General features: G+C 51.5%; 1 protein-coding gene across 1 annotated transcript; it reads right to left on the bottom strand.

The window, feature by feature from the left end:
- Positions 1–867: 867 nt before the first annotated feature.
- LOC133129265 (AP-2 complex subunit mu-A-like) lies at positions 868–14,057 on the bottom strand. The gene is made up of 13 exons (XM_061243228.1): positions 13,894–14,057; positions 11,328–11,448; positions 8,041–8,306; positions 6,474–6,556; positions 6,205–6,210; positions 5,742–5,877; positions 4,894–5,038; positions 4,553–4,567; positions 3,664–3,786; positions 3,144–3,279; positions 2,789–2,886; positions 2,320–2,431; positions 868–1,868 (listed from the first exon to the last, which is right to left on the bottom strand). The coding sequence occupies exons 2-13, from the start codon at positions 11,399–11,401 to the stop codon at positions 1,734–1,736; spliced, it is 1,329 nt and encodes a 442-aa protein (XP_061099212.1). The 5' UTR covers positions 11,402–11,448; positions 13,894–14,057; the 3' UTR covers positions 868–1,733.
- Positions 14,058–15,022: the final 965 nt, after the last annotated feature.

The raw sequence follows: 15,022 nt of genomic DNA, 5'->3' as shown, positions 1-15,022 counted from the left end.
ACAGACACTTCTACACGCGTGCGCAGACCGAGGAAAGAGACACACAGGAGCAGGTTTCTACGGTGTGGTTTTATTAGTATTCGGTGGACAAAGACCAGAGTGGTCGTATGGAGGCTGAAGACCGAGGCCGGGGGAGCAAGTCTCCAGAGACCAGCCAGCCTCTGCACCTCAGAGTGCCAGGTAGTGTGAGAGACCGGGGAGGGGAGGGGAGGGGAGGGGAGGGGAGGGTAGTGTGAGAGACCGGGGAGGGGAGGGGAGGGGAGGGACGGGGAGGGGAGGGACGGGGAGGGGAGGGGAGGGTAGTGTGAGAGACCGGGGAGGGGAGAGGAGGGGAGAGGAGGGGAGAGGAGGGGAGAGGAGGGGAGAGGAGAGGAGGGGAGGGGAGGGGAGAGGAGAGGAGGGGAGGGGAGGGGAGGGGAGGGGAGGGTAGTGTGAGAGACCGGGGAGGGGAGGGGAGGGGGGGCAGGAGGCAGGATGGAGTGGCGGGCGGGGCAGGGGGGGGGGGGGGGGCAGCATCCAGCGGATGAGAGAAACATTGAACAGGACGGACTTTAGACCCGGAGGCTTCAAGACCAGAGATCATCAAATCATGGTCCTTGGTTTTCCACCCTCCCTTTACCCGGGCGTCAGGTGTGAAGACAGTCTGGCCAATTTGATGAGCCAATTTCTCAGATAATTTACGTGGGAGAGAAGAAAACCAGGGCTGGATTTGATGATGGCTGCTTCAGACTTCATCACGTCCCCAGAGAGAGCAGGACCCAGCTCCTGCTTTTCCCCCCCATAATGCACCTCTCTTGGACACAGCAGGGAATATTTAGGGGTTTGAAAATAAAAACAAAAGTGCAACAGTCTGACATGTGGGTGATGTAAACAGGACAGGAAAAAAAAAAAAACTCCTGTAGAAAATAATATTGCAAGAAGGTAATGAGCTGGTCAAATCACACCCCCTCCTCTTTCACAGTTCCTTCACATGTCAACAGTTTGGTCACAATAATGAACTTAAAAAAAAAACACACACACAAAAAAAAAATAAAAAAATACGATATATACCAGATGAAATTCAGCAGACCAGAATGGGGGGAACGGTCAAAGGAGAGAAGGGATGGACGGACAGATAGAGGAAAGAGGAGAGAAAAAATGGACGGACAGATAGAGGAAAGAGAGAAGAGAGGTGCAGGGAGAAGAGCTGCACTTTAGTCCCTGACTGACGGGTGAAGTGACCAATGACATGGCAGAGCTCACGTCCACCCGGCAAACTAATCTCTTTTTAACAGCCAATCCAATTGCACGGTAAAGGCAGGAGGGGAGGGGAAGAGGGGCAGTGGTTGCCGTGGAGACGGGGTACTACAGTTCACTAGGGCAGTGTGTAAACGGATTAATACTGACCTCAAATAAAATACAAAATTAAAAATAAACAAGCGCCTGTGTGCTATACACTTTCAGCCTTCCATTCCCACCGCAGGACTGCGTTTCCATACCAACATAGACATTTTTTTCCCCACAGGCTTCATTTATTTTCGCGTTTCTCCGCGTATCCCTCTCGGCCTGTGGGGAGAGTAATAATGGGAAGAGAGGGGGCGATGGGGCAGAAGGGAGGGATGAAAGGACAGAGGGAGGAGGAGGCAGTAAGGGGGGAAAAGAGAAGGATGAAGAAGAGAGAGGGACAGTGGCCTGTTTTTTCGCGTTCCCCCCCCCCCCCCCGCGCTCTGCACGGCCGGCGGGACGTTAGCACGTTAGCAGCGCGTCTCGTAGATCCCGCTGCGGCCGATGTAGCGCACCCACTTGATGACGTCGTGGTCACTGTAGTTCAGCTTGGGCTCGAACACCTTCAGGTAGCGCACCTTCAGACCGGAGGGGGCAAAGGGCACCTGGGGGAGAGGACCGGGCGCAATTCAGTTCCGCTGGAAAAATTCAGTTGCGCGTTCAGCTAACCGATTTCAATTTCAATTACAAATTAAATTCATATACCAATTACACGTCCAATTACACATTCAATTACATATTCAATTCCAAATTTAATTACATTACAAAACCGAAATTGAACTGCAACAACTGCTCTGCCAAATGAAGGTGAGACAAAGTGAGGGGCAGTGATAACAATGGCAATAAGACCAGTAGTAATACCACTCAACGCAGGTGTGAGGCCAGGCTCGCCCGTCGCCATGGCAAATGGGTTAGGCGGCTCATAATTATGCCAGCATTCCGAGCATTTCTGAGACCAGCAGGGCTCCGAGGGGCTTCACAGTTACCCCTCCGCGCTTACAGCCTGGCACCGTTTGACCCCTGACCCTTGACCCCGGACCCCCGACCCAGGCTTACCTCAAAGTTCATGGAGATGGGAGGCCGCGCCCACTTCTTCTTGTCGTTGGTGGGGAGCAGCTCGATCTCAGCGCTGATCTGAGACTCCTTCATCCCGGCCATCCGCTTAATCCTGCGGGGGGAAGAGGAGCGAGTCTGACTGATCCAGGATCAGCCGAACGTGCAGGAACACAGAGGAGGGTATGGAGAGAGGGAGAGAGAGAGAGGGAGGGGGAGAGAGAGAGGGAGGGGGAGGGGGGGGGGGGCTGAGAGGGGAGAGCGGTGGAAAGTGAGAGAGAGACTAAGAGAGAGAGAGAGAGAGAGAGAGAGAGAGAAAGAGGAGGTAGAGACAAGGATATACACAGGCCAGGAGAGGAATGGCAATAAAGAGGGGTTGGCCTTTCAGAAGGGGGAGAGGGAGAGGGAGAGATAGAGAGAGAGAGAGAGAGAGAGAGGGAGGAAGAAGTAGAGTGAGAGATTCCACACTCACTTCCACACGATGGCGTTCTCGCTGGCCTTGTACTTGGCTTTACCCTTCATGCAGATCACCTGAACCCCACTGGTGTTGAGCGGAGTGGGGATACGCACCTGGAGAGGGAGAGAGAGAGAGAGAGAGAGAGAGAGAGAGAGAGAGAGGAGGGGGAGAGAGGAGAGAGAGAGAGAGGGGGAGAGAGAGAGAGAGGGGGAAAGGGGGAGAGAGAGAGAGTAAGAGAGAGAGGGAACATGAGGTGGAAATGATATAAATTCTGATTCTGATTCCTCTTTCCATGAATAACAAAGCTATTTTAGAAAACTACAAATATCCTGTAAGGACAGGCACAGCACTTTGACCTCTGACCCCTCACCTCGATCTTCTGCGCCAGCAGTGAAGGTTTGAAGTTGGACTTGATGACCACTTTGACCTCCAGCTTGGTACGGCCGACCTCCCTGACCAGCGGAATGACCCGGAAGGGCAGGATGATGTCCTTGGTGGTGCGGTACCTGCGTGCGGAAGGGTGTCAGCGCACCTTTTGTGTTGGTAAACCGACGTGCTCAACCACAGTGACAAGTACCCATCGGCATCGTGGGAAATGTAGTTAACTGGGGGGAGAGGCCAGGGTGTCAGTGCACCTTTTGAGTAGGTATACCAACCCACTCATCCACAGTGACAAGTACCCATCGGCATCGTGGGAAATGTAGTTAACTGGGGGGAGAGGCCAGGGTGTCAGTGCACCTTTTGAGTAGGTATACCAACCCACTCAACCACAGTGACAAATACCCATCGGCATCATGGGAAATGTAGTTAACTGGGGGGGGGAGGCCAAGTTAAAGTCACCAGGGTGGCACTACAAAGTCGCTGTGGTCGCTGTGGAAACGGCCGCACACCTCATGAGCTCGTACTCCCCGTCGGGGGGGATGAAGCTGATGCTGCGCTCCGAGTCGAACTTGCTGAGGCGCACGCACTGGTGGAAGGTGCAGTCGTCGATGGCGATGGACTGCTTCCCACTGCTGGGGGCGCCAGAGAGCAGAGGGACCGGGGGTGGGAAGACAAAAGATAATGTGTCAGAGACAAATGCAAGCTCGCACACTCTCACGCACACACTCGCGCACACACACACTCGCGCACGCACACACTCGCGCACACACTCACGCACTCACACACGCACTCACACACTCACTCACACACTCACTCACACACTCACTCACACACTCACTCACACACTCACTCACACACTCACTCACACACTCACTCACACACTCACTCACACACTCACTCACACACTCACTCACACACTCACACACTAAACACCTCTGGATTCACTACAGCTCTAGACCAGCAGCCAGGGGAACAGGAAACAGTGAGATGAGTTACAGATGAATAGACAGAACACATGACTGAGCAAGATTCACTCCACACTCACACACTCACTCACACACTCTCACACACTCTCACACACTCTCACACACTCTCACACTCTCACACACTCTCACACTCTCACACACTCTCACACACACACACACTCACACACTCACACACTCACACACACACACACACACACACACACACACACACACACACACACACAGATACAGTGTTCCTGCAGAGCAAAGCCCGTTGGAGAACCTGTTCTACACCCAGCACCTACACGGACAGACTCGTGGGACAGGTTAAGGTACAGACAGACTCGTGGGACAGGTTAAGGTACAGACAAGACTCGTGGGACAGGTTCAGGTACAGACAAGACAGACTCTGGGCAGGACAGGGGTACACTACCTTCCCCCCAAATCACTGAGGTCCGGCAATGACAGAGCAGGAAAAAGGAAAAAGGAAAAAAAACAGAGCACACCGCCACTTAGGAACTGAAAAACCACAACATCCAAACCTGTCAATAATCTACACACTCAAGCGCCCCGCTCAATTACACCCAGGCAAGAATATTTCACTCTCTCTCTATGCCGTGTGCGTCACGAGTCAGCAAGCCAGTCACATGTGCCGCAGCAGTGCATTGTGGGAACACTCTCGAAATATGCCCCAGTGTCACGCTCGTAGCCACACCCCCCCCCCCCCACTCACAGGCCACGCCCCCCCCATGCCCAAGCCCCTCCCGCTCTCACCTCTTCCCGGCCTCGTCCACGGTCCCGCCCTTGCCCTGCTTGTCGATGACGATCTTGTCGTTCATGCCGAACTTGCACTCGGGCATCCCGCTCAGGTAGCTCTTCATCATCACGCGGCCGGACACGTGGGCGCTCAGCACCTGACCTGGGGGGTGGGGGGGGGTCCGGTAAACCAGGGTTATTCACACACACCCCCCTCTAGGAGAACCTGTCACGCCGCGCGCTGTACTGATACATTAAAAGCAGCCGACTGCAGTTGAGACACCCTGCAGCTCTCCTTCCAAAAGCCAGGCTGTTAACCTTCAACTTTGTTCCGTTTACTTCAACGGGACCGATGTGCAATATTTAGCACGAAGCGATCTGGAAAATTACGTGACGCCTTACACCGGTTAGCCTAAAAGCCAAAATACATCTGTAGTTGCTGTCAGCGAAACACACACACACACACACACTACATAAGTAGAACAGACCTTCCTTGCGGGGGGACATGGCTAAGGTACACGACTAGGACCTGGAGGGCTGGTGGTTCAAGGCCCAGTGTAGCCACACACTAAGATCTGTGCAGCTGCTGGGCCCCTTGACCACACATTGGTCGGGGGGGGGGGGGGGCTGATGGGACATCAGCAGGTTAACACACTCTAGCCCTACCTTGTGGGGACATCAGCAGGCTAACACACTCTAGCCCTACCTTGTGGGGACATCAGCAGGCTAACACACTCTAGCCCTACCTTGTGGGGACATCAGCAGGCTAACACACTCTAGCCCTACCTTGTGGGGACATCAGCAGGCTAACACACTCTAGCCCTACCTTGTGGGGACATCAGCAGGCTAACACACTCTAGCCCTACCTTGTGGGGACATCAGCAGGTTAACACTCTCCAGCACATCCAGGAAGAGCTCGTTCCTCCGGTACTTGATACCCTCGCGGCGCCAGCCGATCTGCCCGGTCACCTGACTGGTGATCTGAGACTGCTCCTCCTTCGTCTGTCGGGGAGAGGGGCGGACATTTTAAAATGGCAGCTCAACCGCTCCCCCCAAACCCGTCCACACACCACCGTTCGTTCTCAAATTAGTTCAAAAACATTTTTTTTTTTTATGTTCTTAAGGGTGAACTGTCCCTTTAACCCTTTAAGGTGTGAGATCACAAATATGTCATTAGAATGTTCTCAACTGAACATTCTAGTGCTGATGTAATAATCACTGCTGGTAATTGAAAGGAAGGAGTTTCAGTCCACTGACTAAGAATTGAGAAAACATTAACTACTCTTCAAATGGTACAAACAAAGTAACCAAAGATGGAGTGATATTTACCTGGTGCTGAAGGTGAAGAGGTTCACAGTAGAGCAGGAGGTGCAACAGGTCAACACAAAGAGAGGGAAAAAAACATTTAAACACACATTTACACAATAGAATCACACACTTAGCTCTGCACTGGACAGAAATTCATCCCCGTTATGGACTACATTTCCCATGAAGCCCCACAGCAAATTCAGCCAAAGGCAGCCAGTGTGATTTCTGCTGACTCATCGTGGATTCAAGGTGACAATAGCAGCGAGGTTCAGCTCCCTCCTCTTCCTCACCTGGCTCTTGATGCCCTGTTGGGTGATGAAGGTCTTCAGCGCCCCTGTCTCGGAGTTCTGGGGGTACCCAAAGTCCAGGATCTCTACAGGAGGGTCAGCAGGAGGGGAGAGCAGCACATCCACACACGCAAAGCATCAATCGCCGCTCACATTGTGCATCGCTCTCTCCGGCCACTAGAGGCCAGCATTCACCCCCGAGCGCCCTCACGTTCAGCGTTGCTCTGCATTACCCGATTCAGATGGCCATGACTCACTGTTACACTATGATAGCAAACACGACTATGTCTTTACAATCTGGTCGCCCAGTCAACACCACACAAGGGTGCCCATAATCTCCTTAACAGGGACCTCAAACTCCCGTCCTGGAGGGCTGCAATGTCTGCTAGTTTAGAGTGCACTTCGGAATTATTCGCCGGTGTCTTTGCTTGGCTTAAAGCCCAGTTCAGACCAAAGATTAGCCAGGCGGCGAAACCGTTTTAGCGCGCTGCAGAGCGAGGTTTGCAGGAGTCTGAGTTACCCGCTCCAGAACGCCTGATGCCAGCGCCCGCCGCTGTTGGCCATTCAACTTGTCGGGTATTATAACGCGGCAAAGAGTCACCAGTTGCAGCTTGCCACATCACAAACCGTGGGTCTGAACTGGGCTCAAGAGAGCACTCTACTCCTCTCAGAGACCGGCGAGTCCAGAACAGAGCTTCATTCCAGCGAGTTCTTTTAAGGTTTTGGTCGCATTCATAGTTTTCTTTTTCTTTTTTTTCTTTTTTTTTTTACTTACAGCACACCTTGTTTCTGAGGCCTAGGTTTCCAGCTTATTGGAAAGGAAAGACAACCGGCAGACAACGCGGTCCTCCAGGACTGCACGTGGATATCTAACGATGAGGGCACGACACGCTCACAGATGCCAGATCTGCTACGGTCTGATCTAAGGTAAAGATCCTTCACGCCAAGGCCAGGAGCCAGGGAGGGGGAGGGGGTGGGAGTGCTATGGGAGGGGGGGAGGGGGTGGGAGTGCTATGGGAGGGGGGGAGGGGGTGGGAGTGCTATGGGGGGGGTGGGAGTGCTATGGGAGGGGGGTGGGGGTAGGAGTGCTATGGGAGAGGGGGGGAGGGGGGGTAGAGGGGGTTTGGGGGGAAACGGAGCTCTCTTCGTCGGTCAGGCCAGCGCCGAACAGTCAGCCCGCTGCACTTTCTTTAGGCAGTGATTTTCTCATCTCAACGTCAAAAAAATCAAAACCTAAAAAAACTACAGCAAGGCAGAAGTACTCCATCGCCGAGACACGGATTAAAAAACTAAATAAAATACAGAAGGAACCTCTGTTTGGCTTTTAAAAGTGGACGGGCAGACCTAAATAGAATTCTCTGGGGAAGAGGATTGAGTGAAAAATGGAGACAAAGTGGGGGCGAACACACACACACACACACACACTCCACAAAATGCTGATGCTGACATTTTAAAAATAGCAATGTTCAGCATAACAGGGACACAGAGAGAGACATTAGGGGCAAGGTGGGTGGGGGGGGGGGGGGGGGGGGAGGAGTCGTCGGAGGCGGCACGCGATTGGTCGGTTTACCGTCCAGCAGCTCGTAGATCAGCACGAAGTTGTTCTTGATGTTCTCCTCGCTGATCTTGCCGAAGTAGGCGGCCATGACGTCGCACATCTTGTACAGGAACTCGAACACCATGGCGGCGTTGACGTTCTGCTTGGTGACGGCGGCCAGCCAGATGTTGGAGCGCTTGACGTGGAAGAAGCTGGTGCGGGCGATGTTGGTGACGGGGGAGCGCACCTGCTGCCGGGCGTGGATCACGTTCACGCGGAACGCGTCCACCGCGTTGCGCCTGGGAGCGGCGAGGGCGGGCGCGCGGGAGGGAGGGAGAGAGGGAGGGAGAGAGAGAGGAGAGCCAGTTAAAGGGGGGGGGGAGGGGGGCGTCTGGAACATGCAGATTCTGTAGTTAAGACTGCATTCGGGCTCAGACCGGAATGCCAATGCAATGGTGTGAAAAAAACAAAAACAAAAAAAACCCAACAAATTCCAAGTTAGACCCCCCCACCCACGCCCACGCCCTGGTCCCAGCAACAGACGCACTGACAGCCGGTCTCAGCGCTTCGGTAACAACACATCCCGGCAGAAGGGGAATCTCACGTTGCGGAAGCTTCCGGAGAAGCCGCCCTCTTCCCCGCTGAGACCGCCCGCTCTCCTGCACACGGCCGGGGAACAGGGTGCAGTGCAGCAGTGACGTGGGGTTTAATAACGTCGTGCTTTGCTTTGCATTGTATCGAACGCTGTGGAGTCAGACCACGGCGTAGGCACAGAACAGGACTCAATGTCCACACAGGAGGGAGAAAATGGATGTGAAAGAGGAGAAAGAAGGGAGGGAGAGGGGGAGGAGGAAGAGAGGAAGTGACCGACACTTCAGTGACTCTTTGAAGGGAAGTCCTTCAGTTACTTCTCACCTCTTAACTGGTCACACTGTTACTTCCTCATTTACTCAAATATACCGGTTCAATGGGTGCATTTAAAGCTGGTCACTCAATTACTTTATTTACCAAATGTACCAGTTATGTGTGTGTGTGTGTGTGTGTGTCTGTGTGTTTAAAGACAGCTTAATCAGTCACACTTCACTTTATTCATCCAATGTAACTGGTTACATGTTTGCATTATGCATTATGGGGCGACATGGCTCAGGCAGTAAGAGCAGTCGTCTGGCAGTCGGAGGGTTGCCGGTTCCATCCCCCGCCCGGGCTGTGTCGAAGTGTCCCTGAGCAAGACGCCCAAACAAATGCTCCTGACGAGCTGGTCGGTGCCTTGCATGGCAGCCAATCGCCATCGGTGTATGAGTGTGTGTATGAATGGGTGAATGAGAAGCATCAATTGTACAGCGCTTTGGATAAAGGCGCTATATAAATACCAACCATTTACCATTACAGGTCACCAACTGCAGGACCATTTCTCTGCTTCTGACTGACTGACCTGAACACAAATCAACACACTGTACATCAGCCTGGCAGACAGACACAAGGTCCCAGTTAGCACCAATCAGGACTCTCTCTCTTCATCTAAAACCCCGCCCCAACCCTATGTGATTGGTCTGGCACTTTGCAAGACGAACACTCCAGACTCCAGTCACAAGTGCTGATCCCAGATCAGTTTTTCCATTTGTCCATGTCACAGGGTTCTACACTAACATTATTTCCAAGGAGCAACATTTTTTTTTTTTTTTATGCACATTAATGCATCCAAATTAGTAGGTGCGCTCCTAAATTATTTTCCCAGTTGGCACACATCACATCAATTTTCTGGAGCAAGGGCTCCTATTCCTAACGGGAGCCCAGTGGAGCTACTTCCTGTCCCCTGTAACAGCTCCGCCCACAGTCTGTGGTGTGGCCACATGCTACAACATGATTGGTCCTCAGAGGCCAGTCTGTGCGAGGACAGCATGAGGAAAAGTGCCATGTTTAGTGGTTTCCGTGGTGATGACACTCCCCACCCCCCAATTTGAGGGTTTTCAAGAGCCGCCCGACTCGCAAGCTGGGCAGACGCCACTGAAACCCCCGTCGAGACCTCAATGACTCATGTTGATGAATTACACCAAGGAAGTTTCTCCTTGTTCGGTGCAGTTAGTGTGTCTGGCCAGAGGGGGGCGTGCATGCACAATGTCTACCGTTATGAGGCCACACCAAACCACACAGTACTCTCTCCGATGACTTCTGTTACAAAAAAAAAAAAACTTATATAAAGTTACACCAGGGTATTTTTACAGTGTTAATGTCGGCTTATCAAGGGAAAGGGGTGGAAACATTTCCATTTCCTGGGTCCAGGGTTCAGAGAGCAAAAGTCAGGGGTCAGAGGGCACAGGGCGCAGTGGAGAATGGAGGGGGCTCAGGCTACATGCCACGATCCCCCGTGCTGTCACTCAGAGGCAAGGGCCCAGGAGGGAGAGAGGGAGGGAAGAAGGGAGGGAATAAGGGAGGGAGAGAGGAAGAGAGGAAAGAGGAGAGAGGAGGGAGAGGAAGAGAGAGAGGAAGAGGAGAGGGAGAGGGAAGAGGAGGGAGGGAGGGAAGAGGGAGAGAGAGGGTAGAGGAGGGAGAGAGGAAGGGAAAGAAGGAGAGAGGGAAGAGGAGGGAGAGGAAGGGAGGGAGGGAAAGAGGAGACATTGCAGCTGACGTGCTTTTGGGGTCTCCGTGCGTCTCTTACCTATTCCTAAAGCACCGAATGGAGAGATGGACAAATGGCACCAGTAAAGGGGGGAGGGGCAGAGATGAGAGGACAGGGAGGGAGGGACGGAGGGAGGAGAAAGTGGGGTGACAGATTGACAGAGACACGGTCAGACTTGCACACACAACTGCATATGACAAAAGAAATGCACACACAAACTATAAACACAGGCACGCTCAGATTTACCACGAAAAGTCACCAAAAAAACCAAATAAATAAAAGCGGCTAAATTCCGCTTGGCTTAGCAGTTTTCCCCACATGGAGTTTACTGACCAAGGTAGATTATAAGATGTTCAAACAAAATAAAGAAATGACAGAAAAAAGCAACAAAAAAAAAAAGCAATTGATAATAAAAGGAGGACTGGGACTACAAGGCCAGAGAGAGGAAAAGGTACTTAGAGAGGGGCGTCCCCTGACCCCTATGCTGACGCACTGGGACCCTATGTGAATGCACTGGGTCAGCACAGCAAAGCCTGTGACCCTGAGATGGAAGCTAAATTATGCAAAGCAGACGGAGCGGAAACGCACTCCCCTGTCGACACGCTCCGACACGCTCCGACACGCTCCGACGCGCTCCGACACGCTCCGACACGCTCCGACACGCTCCGACACGCTCCGACGCGCCCCCGTACCCCACACTCACCCGATGTCATCGCGGTACACCCGCGAGATCAGCACCTCCCCCTTGTGGTTGTAGATGAACAGTCCTCCGATCATGCTGGTGCTGTTTCAGTCATCACAGACCATGGCGAATCCCAGGACACCTGCGTGTGCGTGCGTGTGTGTGAGTGCGTGCGTGTGTGTTCGTGTGTTTGAGGGTGCATGGTGTGTGTGAGTGTGTGTGGGTGTATGTTTGTGGGTGTGTGTGTGTGTGTGTGTGTGTGTGTGTGTGTGTGTGTGTGTGTGGTGTGTGTGAGTGCGGGTGTGTTTGTGTGTTTGAGGGTGCATGGTGTGCGTGAGTGTGGGTGTATGTTTGTGGGTGTGTGGTGTGTGTGTGTGTGTGTGTGTGTGTGGGTGGGTGCATGTTTGTGCATGCGTGGTGTGTGTGTGGGTGTATGTTTGTGGGTGCATGGTGTGTGTGTGTGTGTGTGTGTGTGTGTGTGTGTGTGGGTGTATGTTTGTGGGTGCGTGGTGTGTGTGTGTGTGTGTGTGTGTGTGTGTGTGTGTGTGTGTGCGTGTGCGTGTGGGTGAGGGGGGAGGCAGAGGAAATTAACTTTGTTCACAAAAAGCTCTGAATATCAGCTGATGCACTAGAGGAAGGAAACAGCATCCAGAGAGGACGCAGAGAGAGAGAGGAAGAGGATGAAGAACAGTAAGGATGAGAGAGAGAGAGAGAGAGAGAGAGAGACTGAAGGAACAAACTGTAAATTGAAGCTGATATCCAGTCTCCCAACACACGATTCCCCCCTTGAGAGGAGTTCACTTCTCCACTGCATCAGCTAAAGACCAGTAAGGACACCGCTTCACACTCAGAACAACAGCTCTGCTTATAGGCCGCTATTGCAGGAAAACCAGACGTGTCGTCAAACATACCCCGTCCTGCGTACACAGGCACAGATAGGATGGGACAGCGGCTACTTGGCAACCCGCCAACCGCCGCTAACTACAGATACGGTCTTATCACTGGTATATGGATAGGGCGGCGTTGACTCGTCCTGACACAAACCGCACGCTCATTTCATAACCCAACCCGAAATAAGTTAGAGAGACGTTGAAATGGACACACACACACCAATAGATTACACAAACATTATGCCTTTCCTCCAATTCCACACACACACACACCTTCATTTAAATACCAAAAAAATGCACCCCCCTAAAATCCGTGTTAACTTGTGTTAAAACGCTTAGCTAATCGCTGCGTTATAGAGTGTGAATATTGCAGGAAGCTGCAAGTATGCAGTGTAAGGGTGACCACAGACCGCAGAATAAATTTATACCTTGACTTTTGGGCTCCCAGCGCCGGCCGACTACAAATAATGGATGTAAAAACAAATAACTCAACGTTAACCAAGGCTGGCTGGGTAAAGGACACGTTGCCCTGTCACCTACAAATAAATCCTAAAACCACTGAGGGCTAACGTTAACATTGAGAAACCGTGACTACGCTGTGGTTATAACTCACACACTATGCAGCAAATTTGGACTTCTTTCAAATGGAATACACCTAAACATTGAGCATAATTAAGACTTCAGGGCTGTATCCAAGTTACACCCATCGAAGAATGGATGTAGGTCCTGGAGGGGACTTTGGGCAAACAGATGACCCAGTTGTGCTTCTGGGACAGTGCGAAGAATCCGGACAGTGAGTAACGGACGAAGGGGCTTGATGTTAACGCAGACGTCGGCAGGAGGGGTGTGAGGGTTAACTTAAATAGCAGCCATCAATGCTAGCGTTAACGTTAGCTGGATGAAGTCACATTGTGATGTGTCCTGTGCATTTTCTAAAAACATGAGTGCCTAATCCTATGGCGGATTAACGCCATCTTTCTCAAAGGTCCACCTGTACTGGGAGACGTTCGCCAGCGAGCTATAACGCTAGCCCCCGTAGCTACAGTGACGCGGGTCGGTTTCTTTGGATATGGTTAGCCAAAGACCTGGAACCTCTAGTTACAGCCCGCCAACCTCCCATTGCAAGACAAGGTACCGCCCTGGCATATTATGCCGAGAGCGGAATCACCCCCGTCAGGCACGAATACCTGTTTATCAGACAGACCCGTTCGGAGGTGGGAGACGCCTGTACGGAAAACGTCTTGACCAGCTTGTAAACTAGCATTACTGGGTAACCATGGCCAACAATAGCTGGCTAAATGTAACTTAGCTAAGCTAAACACCAAATGTATGTAGCTTGCTAACCTAGCTAGCTAGCTAGCTAACGTTATTTGCCTAACCATCGGTGCGGCTTGCAAGCAGGTAACCGTTAGTATTAGCTAGCTACCATTCATTTGTTTTTTTTCATCATTTTATCTTACTTTAGCGTAGAAAAAAACAACAACCATATTAAAACATGTAATTAATTAGCCACAGGCGGCAAATACCCTCCTTGACCTTCGCCGACTTCTTATTTAGCTAGCTGTGTAGCCGAATGACGGTCTGGTTCTTGCTGGCCAACAACGTTCATCCGACCGTTCTGTCGCGACCGGCTTGCTAGTCACGTTTCAGTGGATGCTAGAGATGCGCAGCGTCGCGATCGGCACGGTTTATCTTACCTCGCTATAACTTTCCCTCCTACGAATTCGCTGCTTCCTCCCGAGTTGCGTTATTTACGGTGTCCTTTCGCTGTATACGCTCACTTGACCACATACAACCCTCCCTTTCGAACCAAGATGTCCGCCCGTCCTTCCTTCCTTCCTCCAAAGCGCTGTCAGCTGACTGGCTTCACGAAATGGTGACGTCAAAAAAAAATTTTTTTGTACAACATCAGACAGGGTCCAATGGTAAAGAACCACACCTCATATTCAACCTATGATTTAGATATACCTGTCCGACATTTTCGCAGCGTTAATATGAACATAATGTTTTTAATGTTAGCGCAATCAGTTGCACTAAGTTGCAGCAGCTGTATGGCAAAGATAGTAGCCTGTCAGTGAATGTCCACAGAGAAAACCCGGATTGACAGTGAACACTGATGGGATGCATCAATTGCGAGTCTAGAGAAACTGCGCCTACATGTTAACGGTCATAGAACAAGCCTTCTTTTCGCGTAGCATCTACACTTGGAAAATGACTCTCGGACCTGCATTTAGTGCTTGTGCTATGTGTGTGTGTGTGTGTGTGTGTGTTTTTTTTTTTCCTCCGGAGTCGCAACAATCTTCAAAGCACACACACAAACAAAAGCAAGCCTCTACTGAGTCATACCTGGTAAACCACACACGAACGAAAACAAGACATGTGAACATTGTAGCCTTCATCAGAATAGGCCCCCTCTCCCCATTCTTCCTGACCACCCATAACACATACAGTACATTTCCTGCTTTTGCACAATTATTATCTCCCCCTCCCTGTTTCCCAGGGGATTTTATTCTATGTTGCACAAAACTATTTCCAGTCCCTTTCAGAAAAGCAGCTAGGCGTGTCACTGGGTCCACACGAGCTATAAAAAATACAAAATATATCCAAATGCACTGGAAAAAATGTATACATTTATGGAATGACAGCTCTCACTGTAACTGTGAGTCTGTATAGGAGTCTGGAGAGTAACAGCATGAGTGAAAAAATAAGTGAAAACATTTCTCTCTCTCTCTCTCTCTCTCTCTCTCTCTCTCTCTCTCTCTCTCCTCTCTCTCTCTCTCTCTCTCTCTCTCTCTCTCTCTCTCTCTCTCTCTCACACACACACAC

This window comes from Conger conger, chromosome 5 (genome assembly GCF_963514075.1).
Source record: "Conger conger chromosome 5, fConCon1.1, whole genome shotgun sequence".
Taxonomy (NCBI): domain Eukaryota; kingdom Metazoa; phylum Chordata; class Actinopteri; order Anguilliformes; family Congridae; genus Conger; species Conger conger.
This window is presented reverse-complemented; position numbering and strand designations above follow the sequence as displayed.

Coding starts and splice junctions, on each gene's coding strand:
- LOC133129265 (XM_061243228.1), bottom strand. CDS start 11,401: ATGATCGGAGGACTGTTCATCTACAACCACAAGGGGGAGGTGCTGATC. Junction 6,557..8,040: donor GATCTACGAGCTGCTGGACG/GTAAACCGACCA, acceptor ACCCTCCTGTAG/AGATCCTGGACTTTGGGTAC. Junction 1,869..2,319: donor CCATCTCCATGAACTTTGAG/GTAAGCCTGGGT, acceptor CCTCTCCCCCAG/GTGCCCTTTGCCCCCTCCGG.